Source organism: Osmia bicornis, chromosome 5 (genome assembly GCF_907164935.1).
Source record: "Osmia bicornis bicornis chromosome 5, iOsmBic2.1, whole genome shotgun sequence".
NCBI classification, from domain to species: domain Eukaryota; kingdom Metazoa; phylum Arthropoda; class Insecta; order Hymenoptera; family Megachilidae; genus Osmia; species Osmia bicornis.
Window position 1 is genome coordinate 7,841,340 of NC_060220.1, and position 19,674 is coordinate 7,861,013.

The 19,674-nt window shown below is 41.0% G+C and overlaps 1 protein-coding gene across 1 annotated transcript in view; it reads left to right on the forward strand.

The window, feature by feature from the left end:
* LOC114878067 (titin) overlaps window positions 1-19,674 on the forward strand; it is a 132,200-nt gene that overhangs the window by 5,178 nt on the left and 107,348 nt on the right. The window contains exons 13-38 of the mRNA XM_046285933.1: window positions 506-1,085; window positions 1,206-1,387; window positions 1,486-1,681; window positions 1,762-1,987; window positions 2,108-2,358; window positions 5,278-5,475; window positions 10,372-10,494; window positions 10,803-10,981; window positions 11,288-11,535; window positions 11,716-11,972; window positions 12,326-12,517; window positions 12,649-12,831; window positions 13,090-13,698; window positions 13,766-13,942; window positions 14,020-14,203; window positions 14,283-14,410; window positions 14,469-14,918; window positions 15,154-15,520; window positions 15,696-16,141; window positions 16,303-16,699; window positions 16,768-17,070; window positions 17,145-17,311; window positions 17,666-17,950; window positions 18,039-18,219; window positions 18,304-18,518; window positions 18,639-18,923. Of these exons, the coding sequence (XP_046141889.1) occupies window positions 506-1,085; window positions 1,206-1,387; window positions 1,486-1,681; window positions 1,762-1,987; window positions 2,108-2,358; window positions 5,278-5,475; window positions 10,372-10,494; window positions 10,803-10,981; window positions 11,288-11,535; window positions 11,716-11,972; window positions 12,326-12,517; window positions 12,649-12,831; window positions 13,090-13,698; window positions 13,766-13,942; window positions 14,020-14,203; window positions 14,283-14,410; window positions 14,469-14,918; window positions 15,154-15,520; window positions 15,696-16,141; window positions 16,303-16,699; window positions 16,768-17,070; window positions 17,145-17,311; window positions 17,666-17,950; window positions 18,039-18,219; window positions 18,304-18,518; window positions 18,639-18,923 (7,009 nt within the window). The remainder of the gene's footprint in view (window positions 1-505; window positions 1,086-1,205; window positions 1,388-1,485; window positions 1,682-1,761; window positions 1,988-2,107; window positions 2,359-5,277; window positions 5,476-10,371; window positions 10,495-10,802; window positions 10,982-11,287; window positions 11,536-11,715; window positions 11,973-12,325; window positions 12,518-12,648; window positions 12,832-13,089; window positions 13,699-13,765; window positions 13,943-14,019; window positions 14,204-14,282; window positions 14,411-14,468; window positions 14,919-15,153; window positions 15,521-15,695; window positions 16,142-16,302; window positions 16,700-16,767; window positions 17,071-17,144; window positions 17,312-17,665; window positions 17,951-18,038; window positions 18,220-18,303; window positions 18,519-18,638; window positions 18,924-19,674) is intronic.

The window sequence follows — 19,674 nt, forward strand, 5'->3', positions numbered from 1 at the left end:
ACTCGAAGGAAATATTGAAATTGCCGGTAAAACTTGACGCTCGGCAGATTCGATGGCTCTCAGTTCACCGAAATTAGAACTTCGCCCCACATTGCAAGCACCATCTGGTCCGCCACGCTGTCACTACTCATTACGTAATTTTCTTTTGAAATTTGACGTTTTCTTAACCAGCCACAGGATATATAGCCTTGCCAATAATTATGAATCGAATGTCTGAAAATTTTCAAGAAATACTTTCAATCAAGGAACTCCAGGACTTTCAAATGCAATCTTAGATACATTATTGTATCAAAAATTTCAATATTGACTTACGAATAAGTAACTATTCTGATTATGATTGAATATCGTAAAAATTAAAAAAAAATATTTTCGAAGACATCGGATGTTAACCCGTTCAAGTAGAAGCGTACAACTGATAAGTCGCACGTGGATAATTCATAGCCACGATCCAGGAGCACCGTTTATTAATAGATCGAAGTGAACGACGGAAATTTATTTTTTCTAGAATGTCTGAGGCCGATGATGCCTCGGGGAAAGGCAGTAACCTGACAGCGGTGGAAGCGATCTCGGCGAGATTGGCGGAAGTAACGCGACTCGCCGAGAAACTGGACGCGAGACTTTGCGAGGCTGGAGCCAGGACTCGACCAGTTCCCATGTCATCGTCCGCGATGTCCTCCACGTCTTCCCTCTTCTCATCGTCGAATCAACCAACGACGACCAGCCTCGCGGCAACGTCCGTTCAGAGTCAACCGATTTCAGCTGGAATATCGTCGATAACTTCTATGCCATTGATATGTACCTCAGAGTCGACGGTGCCGTTTGGAACGAAAGGTGTTTGCACGGTTTTGGCAACGAAAAGCAGCGTTGCTTCGTCGAAACCCGTGGAGAGGTCAACGTCACCTGTGCAGGTGAACGGAGGTATCAGTGGCGGTACCGGCGAAGCTGTTGCTGGGTCAGAAGCTTCTAAACCGGAGAAGAAGATTGTCGAGGAAGATACTCGAGAAATGGGAAGTGAAATTTATAGGGACGCTAGCGAAGATAAAATAGACGATAGCCAGGAGGAGAAATTGAAAGAGGAAATAGAGGTGAGTGAAAAAATTCATAAAACTTATGTATCCCAATATTAATTTTGTTAAAATTTGTATTTAAAGGGTTAATCCCGTTTAGTAAATAAATAAAATAAATAAATTGAATACTCGTTGAAGGATATTATGGAGAAATCTTGCGAGGGGAGTTTGGCTGACGGTTCTAATATCGAGGACTACGTAACAGCCACCGAATGTTCCATAACTCCGACGGCTCGTTCCAGAAGCGAATCCTTCGTTACGACTCCAGAATGCGAAGAGCTTGCTGCCACGGTAGTTACGACGAGCGCGTCCGACATCTGGTAAGAAACGAAGAACGAGAAAAGAAAAGAAGCGCCTTCGCGAGTGTTAAAACCCAATGCAAATAATACAGTTTCTTTCCCCTGTTTCGTTCGTGCAGCTGGAACATCGAGGAGCCTAAATTTATCAGCTCGAACGCAGCGGTATCCTCGTCTCTGATTAAACAAGAGGAAGCCTCGAAGGGTCAGAAAGTAGAAAGAAGCAACGCGTCGATGGAAAGTTTTAAACCTGATATTTACGAAACGAACGGTGAGAGACAAGTAGAGAAACTCGTATCGATGGAAAAAAGAGTAGACGTAAGTTAATAAGGTGATAATGAGATTTTCATGGTCTCGATTTTTTGTTTGAAATGATTGATACGTTTGCGTCGATATAGGAGAAGTCTGGAAAGGTTGTAAAGGAAGTTACTGAAACGACGACTCTGCGCGTATCGCACGACACTCGATTGGGTATCGCGTCTTATAAAGTGATATCGAATACCACTCAAGATCATCGTGAAAAGGTGGACGTGAAGGAAATCAAGGATATCGAGCGCATCGTATCACCGGACGTTCATGAGAAAACGAACGGATTACATCACGATACAGAAACTGGTTCGAAAAGTGAGAATTATCCTGTTCTTATTTTATTTTTCATTTGTTACAGCAAATCCGAATTACCTTAACCCGGTTAGTAGCCAGATAAAATTGCTAGCATAATTGCAATATTACGTTCCATAACAGCGGATTCGTACACTCGAAGGGACGAGTTGTCAACGAAAACGGACGATACGGAGCGTACGATCAAATTCACGAAGATATGCGAGGTGAGCCAAGAAGAGAAACCACGCGTGGTATCGGGGGATACTTCGAAGGATATGACGTTATTCTTGAAGGAGTACACGCGACACCACGAAGATAGCGGTATCGAGATGTCGCCGACGAAGAAGGAGGAGACCCTCGAGGGCCAAGATTTCCTCGAAAATGCGAGGAAGGTGAGTTCGATCGATGTTCCTTCGATGAATGGCCACAGAAGGAACGAATGCTGTTGCAGCTGCAAGTGCGCTCACGAAGTTGCATGCTTCGATCGTTTTACAATGTCCATGCAAGAAAATGTTGAATTTACCAATGTCAACGAGAATCGACGTCGTTTACCATTGTCTAACGTAAGCTAACTGTGTGATTCCTTTTTCTTGATGTGCGTTTACTTGTTTTTTATTCTGTTTTGCATGTTCACTTCAGTCAGATTATTTTTTTTTTAAGGTAATATAATTATCGTTCAAAGTTAATCATATTTATCTCATTGTTACAGCAACGATAACCCTTGCATAACATAGTTTTGTAACTTTCGATTAAAGAAAACAAAGTTAGTAAGTATCCAAACTATAAATTAACATTCTCCATTTTGAAAGTGTGCACATAACACTTGCCGAACGAATTTACTGCGTGCATGATTCATGTTTGTAAATAAAGAATTACTCAACTATTAAAAACCTGTTCGCGTGTCTTGAAACCCATTGATGTTTCAATGAAAGGGAATTATCGTCAATTAGAAGGAGCGGTTCGCATTATGGTGGCGCTCTTTCAAATTTACCGGGTTGTCGCTTCGGGTACGCTCGACTACCCTCGACTACGCTCGTTCGCACTCGCCGCCGGCCGAGCGGGTTCGACGGCATTCGAAAAGAGACGGCCGCTCAGTCTTGAATTGGCTGGCGTTCGCGACGGAGCGTCGGGTGATGTGACACGATTGTGACATGTGTCAAGCGAGTGCTGTTGCTGCTGCGGTTTACGTTGTGGCTGTCACTCCTTGAACGTGGATCGATTTAGGTGATTGCCCGATAATTACTCGAATATATTTAACACGACAGATTCTTCGCGAGACGTTCGAAAAATTGCATTCGATTTGAGTAAACTCTATACTATAGATCTTCTACAGAGAGGCTAATATTTATCTCCAAATACGCTCGAATTCTTAGAAAAACATATATAAAATAATTAATTTTCCCGCTTTACGAATGCGTCATTTTCAAAGTAGAATTTTAGTGACAAAACTGCTCGATTCGTCACGTTTTTCTCTCGACCCCGATTTCTTCTCGTCCTCGGTTATGCCGGTCACGAGTACGTCTGTTCTGTTACCTTGAAAACGATAATAAAAAAAAAAAGAAAAAGAAGAACCAAGAGAAATATCTTTCTTTAAGCAGCAACGGCGAAATCACTTGCGAAACTTCACCGCAACCGTCCCGTTCGAATTTTTATCTCGCACGCAAATTACAAATGGGAACAGTATCCGAACACGCTACGATACGTTCAACAGTTTGCAGTTAGCAGATAACGCGTAATTAGCCTGTCATAATACGACCGATAATATTATGCATTGTTCTGCGCGTGGATGGGCAACGGATAAAAATCGCGTACGGTTCCATGGCGCGAATAGTGCACGCGGAACGCGATCATTTCTCTGGACTGTACACGCAATCTCGTTTAATTTCACGTTTCTTCTTTTTCCACGGGATCGTCGCCGATCGTGGGTCGCGCGGTATGGTGAACCTCTCGTTCGGAGAACGCCACCAGTCAGTCCGGTTTTATCCTCCCATTCGTTCGTGTCGGTGACGTCACCTTACAAAGATACCTATAAAGTATAAACACACCGACATTGGATCAAGAGGTGCATCGGGATGACTTTTAATCCGTACCTGGACGGATTAATCGAAGTCTGATTTGATTTGAATACAAATGGGACAATTCGATATTTTTGTCGTACCGTTTGAATAATTTTCAATGAAATGAGTTACGTTCGTAGGATAATTATTTAATTTGTTATATAGTTACTTTAATTATGAGTTATCTGATAATTAAGGGAACTCGAAAAATATAAAAAATTAATTTGCTTTTCTTTATTTATTTTCATTTTCTTTGTTACATGCACATTAACATTATTATCAAACTTGAACATTCGAATTAATTCAATATATCAATAAGATAAATTGCGATTAACACGTGTCTTTAATAATAGGGGTATCAGTACGTCTGACTATTCGTGTCTGTTATCACTGCAGAAATCAATACATGTCGGTATGGCTCTGTTCATGTATTACATTTAATATCATTTTCAAAGAGAAATCATTTTTTTTCACAAATATTACAGTAAAAGTGAATTCGAAATTTATAAAATCTTATTTCGATTGATGATGATCTCTGTTTTGAAGCACGATCGTGGATCGTTGGAATTTAACAGCGGGAAGAAATCGCGCTCGCGTGTCCGCAGAATCCGAGGGTTTGGCGAATCGCCAAAAATAACGTTAGTTAATCGTCAGAGGCGGCGAATGGTAACTGGAGAACGTGAAGTCAAGTCATAGGTATATCTCGATGTAAGATGGAACGGTCGTTCGACCATTAATTTTACCTTGCACCGAAACGGTTTCCGGCTGATAGCGGTGCGTTCTCTGAACTGTTAGGAACGCGGAACGAGCAACGTCGAAACTAATTCGCGGTGGATAGACAGGAGCCACCTATTAAACCTTCCTTTATTTCGTTTGTTCGTCGGCCGGTTTCGCTTTTGGAGGAAGGCCAATCGAATTCCGTATTTCACTGAAATTTACCAGCTCGAATTCCGTTGCTTTTCGAACGAACTTTGAGTAAAGTAAAAGGGATATTTTAGGGACCAAGTATGTAAATGCTGCGAGCGTGATGTATTAGCCTCGTGAAAGCGTTAGGTATGTAACGTAACACGCGAGAAATGTTTATAGAAATAGATCGAATATTTTACGGTTTAAGAAACACGGTCGTAGCGTTATTCGCGAGTTACGTTCCATTAGGTACAATCAGGCAGGATAGTTTGATAAATGTAGAATCATGGTAATTGCTTGAATCGATCCACCGGCGATAGCTCGGACGGTTCCGTTTCGCCGCGAAAGAGAAGAATTACGAGAATGGTGGACGGGCACGACTCGATGGAAACGACGGAGAATAGCGAGGGATGCCGTGAGAAGGAATCACGAACGGTGGTGGAGAGCAACGAGGATGCACCGCAACAAACCACCAGCCCGACGACCACCATAAGCACCATAGCCGTGCAGAGCGGTGAAACGCGTCTGGTGATCGCTCTACTTCAAGTAAGGGCATCGTACCTTATCCTACACCACTAATCTATTCAATTCCCTTCCGAGTAATGTTCCAGTCTTCTTGGATCTTGACTTACATGAAAATTTCCAATTACTTCAATAATTTTTTTAACACCGAATTAAGATCTTCAGATGCTCCCCTTTGTCAGCGGTGATTAACCTAATTACGAAATGAATATTTATGCGCGACCTATGTCAGTAGACATTTTATCTCGATCTCTGAAATGAATCACTTAATTTTCATTGCAAACATGGCGTTCTCGCGGCTTTAATCATGGTAGTTAAAGTAAAGTGTCTCGTCAAGAGTTCTCGAGGCACATCTTATCGGAATCAATGTTTCAAGTGTATCACTCGAACCGTCCACTTCAATTCCACCTTGTATATCGGTCAGAAAGGGGTAGAGCGTGGTTGCTAGTTAGACGCGGGTACAATCTATGGTGTTAGATATTTCGGGAGTCCGTGGTCGCTCGAGTCCATAGCTATTTCCGAGTCCTCTCGAAACCGTGAGCGTTTTAGCTATCCGTCCGGCAAAACGAACGTCTCGGAAACTTCACGAAAGATAAATTTAACCGGCTGCCACGGTTCCTTCCGTCGTGATCGCGCCACCATGAAACCGTCTCGCCTTCGTTACGCCACGAAAATAATTACTCGTACCGCGATTCCGTTGCACGTCGGATAAGGGAGAATCGAAACGAACCGTGGCTCGGTGAAAACGCACTTGTTGCTCGATCATTATGTAACCCTCCTGGGGGATTAAGATCTTGTACACGGCACTTCTTCTTGCACGCACGTGTACGCGTAGCCGCGATGTTTATAAATTATTTATAGCTACAGGTGTTTTCTTTTTCTGTCTGATCGTAGCTGATGTTTATACTCGTCGCGATTTGCGTCACGTTAGATTTGAAATATTCGAGGATCGAAGAAGCGAACGAGTTAAGATCATTATTTTTCATCTTATCCGTCCGTCGGATGTTTCGGGCATTGAACTACTGTGCAGAGATGGAAAGAATATTAGCGGGACGGGAGAATTTCGCACGCTCCGCCCTATCCCCATTCCAACGCTGACTTCGTACCATCTCACTTTGTCACAATGTCTCATTTCTCTTCTTTGTCACGCGACGCGATTAGTGTGTGACCGCATCGGCCAATAACACGCGACGATCTAGAATTCGTGTACCTGAGGTGTGACTTACCGACTACGACCAATCGTACCCAAATTCCTTCCGCTAATATTCTTTCTATCTCTCCACAGTAGTGATATCGGTTTGCTTGTCTAGACGCACCAGATGCGTCGCGATGGAACACGGCGATTTAGCAAAAGGTTACCTCCTCCTCGACGCTTTATGCACGTCACGCGATCTTATCGTGGAAACACGCGATAATAGCGATACAACTGGCTCGTTCCATTACATCACGGAGTTACCGGTTACAGTTACATCACAACGTTATCGGTTACAAGTCCCGTGTTTCTTGGCACATTCATTTGCATCTCCTGTAAAAGCTTTCCACGCGATCGACATAATGATTCATTGTCTACCCGACGAGGTTTCACAGCCAGTTAATTAGCGTTTTGCTTAATTTACTAATCGTCGGATAATTATAAGGTACAATGATTCGTTTGTTTCGTTAAATGTTTCGTTCTCTGCGGATCGTTTAATTTTAATTATAACGAACGAGTTAATAGAACGAATTGCAATCGCAGCGAGGAACAAAGTAGATAGACAGGTAGAGGAACGCACAATGGTTGGTGTACTCGATCCGAGAGGATCTACCTCGGTATGGATCTGCTGTACCTTCTCGTGTAATCTAACAAACCGGTATTATACGAGACGGCGGGCGTGATCCTTCCTCCGCTCCTCTGTTCCTCTGCCTATATCGTACCTACGACCTTACGACACTAACTGCTGCCTCCGAAGGGACCATAGAAAAAGAAGAAGGGAAATAAGGTGGACGGCCGAAAGACGGGACCCCATGGTGGTGGTACAGTCATCTTCAAGTACCGCCTTCGATTCCGTCCCAAGATAGAAAGCATTTCCAGTTCGTGTTGCTACGAGAGACTCGTTTAGTTACCTCTTTTCAATGTTAATACTATTCTTCTAACGCTAACGCCCACTTCTCGCTCGGCTTCGAACTTTATGGGATGGATAAGGGTAATTTCGTTACGTTTTATCAGCATCGAAATAGATATATTTCAACTGGACAGGTTTTAATGGGAAAAGGTGGGAAAAGATTTTTGGTTGAGAATTTTAATTTTCTGTTAATTAGTTGATTGATACTTTGATTAATTTAGGAGGTTGTATAAATTAGATATGGAATTATGGATTTATAAACGATGATTCTGAAAACTTTCAGAATATGACCTACTTACGAGACAGAGAATCAAGGAAGAGCTGAGGAATCGAGATAAAAAGATGAAAGGTACTGGTCGGAGTCGAATTCACGTGATCAAGTGGCTCGTCCTAATTTCTACCCTCCGAATATGGCTGTGCACCAAGTACCGGTTGTTTCATCGTCCTCTTGGGAGACACGCGTAACACACGCGTGACTTTGCCAGACCGCGTGCAATTCGACTGGCTGCACACCTCACTTTCACTTTGCTTACCGTGGAATTCATTTTCATTGTCATCGACGTAGACGACACGTGGAAAAGCTCGCGTATTTTTCACCGCAAAAATCGTCGGCTCAAGGTTGAACCTGTTAAAGGGTTGTTCTTAAACCTTCAGAGATTCGCCGTGAGGTTGACGCGAGGATCGAGTTATTTAGCTTTGTCGAAGAAAAAGAGGAGTTTCCTGTCTTTTTAAAATTGGGAAATCAGGAAAATGGAAAACTGGTATAAGTTACCGAGGTTTTTAAGTTGCTCTGAATACTAAAGACAATATTTAAGTCAAGCAACGGCACATTTTAATAGCGTCTAAACGACTGCTATATTTCCATCTAAATGTGGTCTGTCAAAGGGTTAAGCGTTTCCCAGCGGGTTCACCGCAGAATTTTTTCAGCCGGTTTTTCGAACGCAGCGATATTAAAACTCGTTTCGAGATAGTATCTGTGCAGGATATCTCGATCGTGCGGCTCGTCGTGTCCGTTGGTATGCCAACGCCTTTAAGAGAAATTGCCGTGGTTTCTTGAAGAGTTGGCTCGTGCTAGCCGAGAGTCTGTCTCTTCCGATTCTTCGTTGAAATTTCTTGTATATTCGATGGGAGCAGTATAACACAATCATTAATCGAACAACTAAAATATGTTTCCTAACCCTTCTATTCATAGCAGAAGCTTACCCTTTGATCATCTTCATCCGAAGATATTAATAATACTTTTAACGGCACGGTTCCTTTTTTATTATTCGCGTATACCGAGAGATATTTGAAAAGAGAAATCGAGAGATGAAAAGATGGGAGAAAGATGGGAATATCGTTAGTGACGAATGGCAGTGGAAGAGACAAGATCGGTCCAGACGAAAGTTTGGCAAACTGCCAAAGATGAAAATGGAAGCATATCTCGTGTTTCTTGTGCCCAACTACCGGGTCGACGAACCCAGCCACCGATCTCTCTAGTTTCCACACTCCCTTTCTCTCTTTCTACGTTTCTCCTTCTTCCAAAAGGGGTTAACCCTCTCTCCTCGTTCTCTCCTTGATTTTGCTCGAGTTTACATTTAGAACCATCCCCAGCCGGTCCGGAAATCCGTCCCGGCTTTTCACGTTCCGGCTGCTTTCATCGAGAGTCCTTGAATGATCGATCCTGATAATCCAATGTATTAGAAGAATTTTTCATTCAATTGAAATTATTGCACGCCACGCGTTGCGTTCACGCGCCAGACGACGCGTGAACGCCATTCAATTTTATCCATCGTCGAATTAATCAGAGACATTTGCAACGAACGTGACACAGGGCGTAAGTAGAGAGCAGCGACGCGCGAATGTCAATGGTTTCCAATCGAACGGGTTGAATAAACGAACAACAATTGCGATACTTTCTCGCGTAGCGTGGTTCACCGCGATTCAGACAGTTTTCAAACGGATGACAGCACGTTGACAACCGGTCCCGATCACCGCCAATATTTTATTTATTCGACACTGACGCGTAATACCGATTGAAAATAAAAGAAGCAAAGTGCTTCTATTGATATTGTGACGAACGATGCCGAATTAAAAATAGACGTCGAAAAATGGAGCCGACACGTAACGTGTTTTCGACGGACCTCGGTAAAAATACAACATCGATTCTGCTTGGTCGACTTTTATTCAACGCGTTATGTCATCGGTGGATCGAGACTGTTTATGCATTTGCGACGCGTAACAATGTACGAACGTGGGTTTCTACGGATGATAAAATATTTCCAAGGGTATTTTAAAAAATTGAAAATTGAAAAAAAAAAATAGATAATAGATTCTGAATGGTATGAAAATTATTCCAGTGGCTTAAAATAGACATTTCAAGGTTTATATTAAGAAGTTAATGTTTAACGTCCTTGGTCCGTCGTGCCAAGCATGACTACTTCTACTGCGTCTGTCGACGTGTTAATAGATTTCTGAGCTTTGTAATTTTCGCTTTTTTAATAGCTTCCATAATGCAATATTTGCGACATGAATGGATCATAAAAGGAGAGTCTATTGGAATTAGGTCGGTCTAGAGGTGAATAAAATACTCGTTCCCATTTTCTGACTAGATCCAACAGCTAGTCCGTTTTCAGATCGTCTCATGCGATTCCATAAATGGAAATCGACGACGAGTTTAGCATTACTAGCCTCGACGTTGTATGATCGTTACCTTTTACGTTTCTTACTACGGTAAATTGCTGGTAAATTATTATAGGAACGATTCCTACTCATCGCTTATCATTGATGGTGGCAATTAACGAATTCTTTTTTTCTTCCTCTAATGTCCCTGATTTAGAGCGGAGAATGGCTGAGACTGAAGGTTCTGGAGGTTCAACCAGAATTAACGAAGCTCGGTGCTTCCGTGGAAGAAGCGACCGAGTTGTCGAGTGCACACGACGAAGTTCTGCTTCGATTGCAGGTATATTTCTAAGCGATTAACCCTTTCGCTGTCAGGCGAATTTTTGAACTTGCACCAATGGGCCACGATAGAAATTTCATATTAAAAATTTTCTAATGGCAAAGAACTGCGAAATATATTGAAATAACGGTACAATCTTGCCAATAGCACATTTTTCTTAATAGTTTAAACCGGTGACCACCACGGCCCAAATGAAAAGACAAGCGCCGGTCCCATGGGGCCACCGTGGCAGCGAAAGGGTTAATTGTTTCGATCGACCGACGAAAATTATTTATCCTACGTGAAATATTTGAATTTTCAACCCGAAGAGCAAACAGAGCCCGGTGGAAGAGTTACTCCGACAGGCTGATCAATTGATTTCGAACCAAAGGCCGCGAGCGGAAGTGTACGCGGCGATGGCGGAAACGTTGGGCCAAGCATGGCGCGATGTGAACGAGCTTTTGGAGCGTCGAAAACAGATTCTCGACTGTAACGTGTTGTTTCAATGGTTCGTACGATCATCAGACCGCGAAGAAGATGAATTGTGCTGTTGTTTCAGCGGTTCGTAAAAGCATCAGACCGGAAAGAAAATCGGGATCCAGCGGTTAGAATAGTCTGTTAAGTAACCAGCGTAGAATTAATATTTTTAAAAATTGGCGTGGAAAATATTTGTTCGAAAAAAAAATGATAAATTACTTCTATAGAATTTTCATTTCCGGTATGATGCCATTTGTAGAAATCGATCGCTGATTAATCCATTAACCGCAATAATAAAAAGTTAAAAAATTTTTGTAATTAATATGTATCTCATTAGTCGAGCCGAAGAGTGTCGTGAGAGTATGAGAGCTCTCGAAATGGCATGCAACGACACGTTATTGCCTATTGAAATCGAGGCGGTAAAAAACTTCCTGTCCAAAATCCATGATCTTCGAAAGAACATGTTGGAAGCTTTGATGGGTGCTTTGCAAGAAGGAAAAAATCTATTAGACAGATTGAAGGAAATCGCGAACGAAGGCACATTGGATTCCAGACCGGACAGGATTAAGCTCGAAGCTGATCACGGTGAGCGGCGGTAATTAACGTTTTCCCGGGAGAAACGATTAATTATATCCAATGTCACTGTTTTCACTGCGTCTTACCTTTCCCTTTTTGTCGATGACATAATTGATTTGTTCCTTTCGCTCCGCTTCGGTCTGCCGGATAGATCTTACCTTTAATAACCATTATTACATTTAATTGCAGCCGTATTGAAAGTAGAAAAATGGTTGGAAGAATTGCACGACAGAAGACGTTTGATCGAAGCCTCGTTTCGTAGCAGGAAGACACAATTAGAACAATGCCTGGCTCTAGCTCTGTTAGCGACCGATCTACGCGATCTTGAAGAGATCCTGAACGACAGAATCGCTGCTTTATCGAGTAGCTGCGATCAGCTTGGAGATTCTGCTTCCAGCGCGGAATTACTCCTGTTCGAGCTGAAAAAATTACAAGCCGAAGCTAAGGTATTTTTTAATCATTCCCCTTTACCATTAAACAAATTGATTCCACGGTGCGTCTACATTTCAATCGAATAACGTTGATTTTCAATCACCTTGAACGAAGTTGTAATTGTGTCGCTGTGAATCATGACAGCCACGCTATGTAATAAATGCTGCTATAAATTATGAGTCCAATTCCCGTTTTATTTCTTGTTTCTTCTTTAATGGATTTCTTAGAAATCGTTAGTATTCTACATTGATGGTATCTTCTTTTTTTTAAGTCTCAGCTTTTGCACGCAATCCTTTCTTTCTTGACGGAGCAGGATAGGATAAACTTCGGTAGGACTGTGATAATTTTAATTTTCTGACAATTTCAGGAATTTCAAGACAGATCGATCAAGATAACGAAATCAACCGAACGATTAGTGTCATCGGGACACTTTGCCGGAGAGCAAGCGACGGAGCAAGCGTACGCGATCCTCGGCGCTGCTGCTGATTATGTCAACGATTTGGATCAGTACGAATCGCTGTTGAACAGGGCCGTGGCCTTCTTCGATTCGGCTCGATCGGTGAGCATTCACCCGGTGTACTTGACCTTTTTTTAAATCTTGTTTAAATAAAATTTCTTGGGAGATCGTTACGATCAAGTTTGAGAGTAACGACCGATAGATCGAACAATTGATCGATGATTGTTTCACAGGCAATCACCAAACTGGATCAATTGGAGATACAGTTGGTGACAACTGAGCATCCACAATATTCAACGAGATTAGCTCGTTTCCATGCTCAGACAGTAGCAACCATCGAAGATGTGACTGCGAAACCTTTGGCGGAAGGATACGCCCTTCTGGATGTCACAGGAAGAGGAGCGCCTGGTGCTGAGGTTGGATTCATCAATTTATCTTGACATTTTAATCGTCCCACGCTCATTGATATTCAGCCAATGAAGTTGTAGTTGTAGCTGCATTTTGATTTTTAGAATAGCTTTAAATCCTTGAGAGGAATATTTGATGAGAAAGAATTTTTGCAATTTATTTCTTACGTTTGATATTATGACAGTGACATTTTTAATAATTTTTTTTTAACCTAGAGCTCTAAATTACGCGTCGTTTCACATAATCTTCTTTGTCCTCTTCTTCAGGGTGTCAAACGCACCGTGGAGGAACTGGAGAACCGGAAGATCCGTCTAATGGAACGATGCACAGCACACGACAAAGAGAACCTCGAAATATCCCGAATGATAAACACTTTCCTGGAGAAACACGACGAATTAAGGAAATGGTTGATGAACATACCGGAAGCGTTTCTTCAGGGTCATCAAGATATGGGCAGCGACGTGCCGATGGCTGAAGATTTTTGTCGATTGCATCGTCAACTATCCAACGATCTCGAACGGAGAACCGACGAGGTTGAACATCTCGAATTCGAGATTCTTCCAATCAGAGAGAAATTGGAAGAATCACAGAAATTGGAATTGAAATCGAAGGTTGAGGAACTTCAGCGTTCTTGGTCGAAGACCAAGGAACTTGTGGCTAATAGAATTGATCTAGGATCTGTTTACTTACAATTTCACATGGTAGCTGATGAATTGATGAGAGAAGTTGAATCGATCGAAAGCGAATTGAAGAGCAATGCTGATGTTTTGGATGAAAGGAAAGTCGAAGAACTTGGTAGACGTTGGAAGGATCTTCAACCGCTTTATGTGAAGCTAACAGGAAGTGGAAAGGCATTTTTGGACGCTGCTATTAAGGTATTAGATTATTTTCCTTATTAAAAAAATTTTAATAAATTTCAATTTTTATTGAATTCTTTTTCAGATCGACGATCCTTATTTAGACGTGCCAAGGGCTTGCCTGTGCGTCCAAACGCTTTTAGAAAAATTCGCCAACAGACAATTGACTGTAACAGAATCATGGGAAAAATGGCGAACCACTATCGAAATTTTAAGGGAAAGACGCATCGAGCATGAACGAAAAATCGAAGAAAGCACGAGGGTAATTTCTCTGATCAATTTTGTCAGAAATTTATGACCACCATCATTCCAGATTGTTATATATTTGAATTTATACAGACGTTAGAATGGGTGTCAAAATTCAGCGAACAATTGTATCCGGTGATAACATCCCAGTCTGCTGAAACAACGATGATTCTTAAAGATTTGGCAGGCTCGAAACAAAGAATTCTTCCTGAGTTAAATAAAGCTGTCAGCGAGTTGGATTCCAGAATCAAAGGAATCAATACATTAGCTCAAAAGGGTAATTAAACATATTAAAGAAAAGTGCTAATTTTGTTTTAAAAATATATCGATTGAATTATTTAAAAAATATAAATTAGGCGAAGTACACGTCGACGAGGAGATCCTGAAGAGACTCCATCAAATGCACGAAGATCTCCGTAAAACAGCCAGAGACTACGAGATTCTCCTCGAATCATTAATTTCCATTTTCGAAAGCATCGAAGAGGTAATTATCGCGTCACAATCTCCTTAAATTTCAAATTAAATCATCAATTCTATTAAAGGTTGAACAGAAAATCGAGACATTAAAGATCCAAGTCGAACGAGTGACATCCTTGAAGAAGATCTTCGAAGTGGAAGCTGCTTTCAGTGAAATCGATGCTACTAAATGGTCCATCTCAGATCGATTGGGTCATATTAAATTGAGAATCGAAGATGCAATAGCTAGAATCAAACAGCAGGAACCACCAGAGGCTGGTGTTAAAGATATTGAAAAATTAAGACGATCTTTGGATTCGATGACATCCGATTTTGAAATATTCTGGTCGCAAACCACTACCAAAGTGGAGGAACATCGACGAACTTGCACCTTTACCGAAGATTTAGAGAGAATTGATGGGGAATTAAAGAATTTGAACGAGCATTTGAAGAATGTCGATGCTAGAATGGGAGAGAATCTTCAGACAGCGAAGGCTACTTCCGCTTCCTTTGTGCAATTTGAAAAAACTGTCACGGTAAGAAGACGATCTTTTTCAATAAATTATTTTAAAATATTTGTCCTTTTTATTTTTATTGGAATATTTGTGAAAAAATTAACTGTGTTATGCTAAACATGGGGAAAGCAGTAAAAGTGGTAAGTGAGAATAATTCAAATTTTATTTCATTTTATTTCATTTTATAAATTCAGGTGATTTGAATAACAATTTCTCGTTACTAAAATTAAAAGCAGCGAATATCTATCGTTCCTAGATACTGGAGCAGAGAATCGAGACGTTCGTACAGACAACAGAAGAATCAATCAAGATTCTAACACCTCAAATAGTGGATGACATCTCTTTGTTGAAAGAAAGATGGAGAAATCTGAAGAAGAGATTGGAAGAAACGAAGAAACGAATGAATTTGTGTATCGACTATTTCGTGCTTTTGGAAGAAGCCAAAGAATGGAACAGAGAGGGTAGTAAATTGTTGGTGGTGATAGCAAGGAAAGCTACCATGGTGAAAGCGCCAAAAGACGCGACGGATTTGCTTCACGAGATAGAAAATTATTTAAAACCAGGAGAAGAGGTGCAAGAGAGAAGAATTGAAAAGTTGAAGGAATTGTCCACCATTGTTTTCGGTAAATGAAATTCAATTTTAATTTTAATTAAATATCTCCTTATTTGAATTAAATTAATATTTTGAATTTTACTTCAAATTTAAGTTTATGTAATTAAAAATATTAAACAATTAGCCTTTCGTGAAGAAATCGTAATAAAGATAGTTGAATTCTCTACGAAATAATTTTATATCAGGTACAGAGAGATTGCCACAATTCAACGAGGTGATAGTAGAAAATCGTCAAATGTTGGACTCTTTCACGGTCGTTTCATCCGAGCTTCGTACGTTAGTTCAGAACTTGAAGAATGCCGAAGACTTGCAAGAGAAATTGAGAATCGAGAAACAGGAAGCCGACGAGAAATTACAAGCAGCCAAAGTGGAGATGGCCGCTGCAGCTGCAGCCAGAGAGGAAGCTGAAAATGCGAGGAAGATCGCTGAAAAATTGGCGGCTGAAACATTGGAAAAGGCTGCGACCGAAGTAAAAACGTTGAAGGAGGAAAGAGAGGCTCAAACTATGTCTGCTCCTCCATCCTTTTCTGTATCTGCACAGACTGAGAAGATTGAAAAAACTGACGAGAGTTATGTTCAGGAAACTGTTACTTCCGCTGTTACCACCAAAGAGATACATATTTTGCAAAAGGTACAATGCATAACAAAATAATTTCAATTATTCTTCATATTACATCTGGGTGATAATTAAATAAATTTCTGAGTCCATCATCCTTGTTACTAAATATTTAATTTTTTTTTAAATTCCATATGTATAATTTATCTTGAAGGTATATTAAATTTGCATTTCAGACGGAGATCGAAAAAACCGTTCCATTGATTCAACGTGAGCCAAGTCCAGGGAAAAAGATTGTCACTGAAGAGATTCACGAAAAATCTGAAAAGATAGAAAAGGATGATGTACCACCATTAGCCCCCGAATTTACAATTCCTTTGAACGATGCAACTGTGCAAGAGGGTGAGAAATTCTCCTTCCAATGCAATCTCGTTGGTCATCCATTGCCTGAAGTAGTTTGGTACAAGGATGGAATTTCGATTTTGAATAATCCTGATTACCTGACCACTTATGTTCGTGATGTATGTACTTTGACCATCGAGGAGACTTTTGCTGAAGATTCTGCCAAGTACACTTGCCGAGCTTTTAATATCGCTGGTTCGGCTGAGACATCGGCGACATTGACCGTGAAAGGTATTATTTCGATTGAATTTATCGAGATTTGAACGAGTTGACGATACAATTAATATTTAATTATTCAGAAACAGCACCTGAAGAACAACCAAGTCCTCCGGTTTTCGTGAAAGAATTAGTACCCTCGACAGCAATCGAAGGCTCTTCTCATCAAATGGATTGCGTTGTCGAAGGAAATCCTCTGCCAACAGTTCAATGGTTCAAAAATGACGTTAACATTGATAATTCACCAGACTACATAATTACATATAATAATGGTGAAGCTGTTTTAAAATTCGAAGAAGTGCTCCCAGAAGATAAAGCGATTTACATGTGTAAGGCGACTAATCGACTGGGTCAAGCTTCGAGTTCCGCTTCTCTCAATGTCCAACGTAAGTAAATAATTAATTCATCATATTTATTTTAGGACGATATTTAGGACAATTTATTTTCTGTGAAACTACAGGTACAGAGTGTACCACAGAAAAACCACAATTTGTTACACCCCTATCAAATGCCATGGGTAGAGCAGGCCAAAGGGTGAAACTTGAGTGCGAAGCAAGGGGAAAGCCCATGCCCACCTTGACTTGGTACCACGATGGAAGACCAGTCGAAGAAACCATGAACTTGAAGGTATGATTATTCAACATTGTATCCTAATACAAAAAAACGAAACAAAGTTCACTTTGGAATTTTTCCAAATCGTCGATTTGCAAAGAAAAATTATTATCGCTATGTCATAATTCAGGAATTATTAATTACAAAATTAATTCGCGAAATTTCCGAGCCTCGAGTCGAAGAAAGTAACAAAGTAACTTTGAACGAAAACGATGTTCCTTTTCGCTCGTAAAGCGACACGACCATTGCCCGTGTATTTTTAGTGACTTGCACGCGCCGAATTCGAAATAAAGCAACGAGTCGGGCGAAAGAAAAGGAAGAATCGAAACGGTAGAGCACAGGGTGCTCAGGGATTCGTTGTTGTTTCAGATACAGACTGACGGTGGAAGGAGCAGTTTGATCATCTCGGAAGCTTTCGCGAAGGATGCCGGATGTTACATGGTCGTCGCCAAGAACGACGCTGGCGAGGCCACGGTGTCCTGTAACGTGTCGGTGAAAGGACGACTTCCTCACGAAACTAGCGATTCGGAATTTGCTTGTAGCGACATGGAGCCTGTGGTTCCAAAGATTCAAATGCCTTTGAAGGATCTGAGAGTGCAAGAAGGTCGATCCGTCAGATTGGATTGCGTGATTGTTGGACAACCTGAACCGGAGGTGAATCTTTCTCAAATGATCAAATCACTTTTATTGTTACAATACTTACCTTCTCTTTATTTTATTCGAACGTATGTGGCAACGATAGGTGATATGGTACCACGATGATCAGCCAGTGAAAGAATCAGCCGATTTCCAGTTATTATTCCAGGGTGACAAGTGTACCTTGCTCATCCACGAGGCTTTCTTGGACGATGCCGGTTTATATAAAGTAGTCGCCATTAATTCAGGCGGTGAAGCTTCTAGTCAGTGCACGTTAACTGTAACGCGTATGTATAAAGAATTCTACTAAATTTATATTATAATTCCAATTCATAAAATTTTCTAAGAAAAATGATTTGTTTTTCACGCAGCGGTCACTGTTACCCATGAATTAGAAAAAACTCGAACGGAAGTCGAGGAGACGGTGACCGCAGGTTCACCCCCGAAATTCGTGAAACTTCCAACAGATTCGTTGATAGCCGAAGGTGAAAATGCCATTTTTGAGTGTGCAGTGGTTGGCGAACCGAAACCGGAACTGAAGTGGTTCTCTGACAGTGGAGAGATCAGTGAAAGCGAACGAATTCGGGTAGGTGTTCGAATAAACGATTAGTTTCAATCAGATACGAGTTATTCAGTAACGTTAATGATAGGTAAATTAGATGAATTTCCGCCGTGTAATGAACGTGGAGTCGATTGTGTGATTCAGATCCAACGGAAGGAGGATGGAACGAGTATCCTGAGGATCTTATCAGCGATCCCCGAGGACAAAGGAAATTATGTGGTGAAAGCTTTCAATGCACACGGGGAAGCTAAGGCTTTCGCTAGATTGGTCGTGAGATCGTTGGGTGATTTTCGAAGGAAAGAAGAATTCGTGCAGATGGAAGAGAAATTAATTGCTCCGACGTTTAAGGAGAGATTCGAGGACAGAAAAGTACTTGATGGGGTTTCTACAAAGTTCGAGTGCATCGTGGTTGGAAAACCGTCACCAAAAGTGAGAATAAATTAATATTATTGATTATGAAATAAAATTCAAATAGCCCTACCATTTATGATACTTGAACCTTAAACGAACCTTGAATTTTCAAGGTTTGATTCTAATTATGATTTGTTAATCATAAGAGATTAGTTTTTCAATTGTGATTCATTTTTCACTTTTACAATCCTGTGTAATTCAATTTAGGATAGCAAACAAAGTATCGGTTTTAATGAAAGTTAGAAAAATAATGTGACTCGAGAAGAAAGTATAAATTAGATTCGCATAATCTCGCGTAATCTCGAGCCTCGAATTACGGCGCCAGAGGGATGTTTTTTGCAAATGTGTCGAGGGACACGTTAAAGATGGGGCGCAGAGTTGGCCAGCCTGTCAGGAGGTGGCCGACCAAGAGTAATTTCGTGCCTCCGGGTTATATTTAAACGGGAACAATGTACCTGATGTGGAAATTCGCGGATGCTGTCGTGCCGCGAGGTACTCCGCGAAATTTTCTTCGACAACCGCGAATAAGGTATCGACATGTTAATTGCATAACATTAATTTGATTTTTTTTCTAATGAGTCGGATTCTGTGACACGTGGATAAAAAAAGAAGTTCTTCCTCGAAGACGTTCGGTGACATCAAAATATCATTTCGAAGCTTCAGAGATCATAGATATTTGGAATAATTGATATATTTGGTGATTTTTGTGAATTAAACGCCTGTGTTAAATACTTACTACACATTTTGTAGTCTATTTTTAGAGACTCAT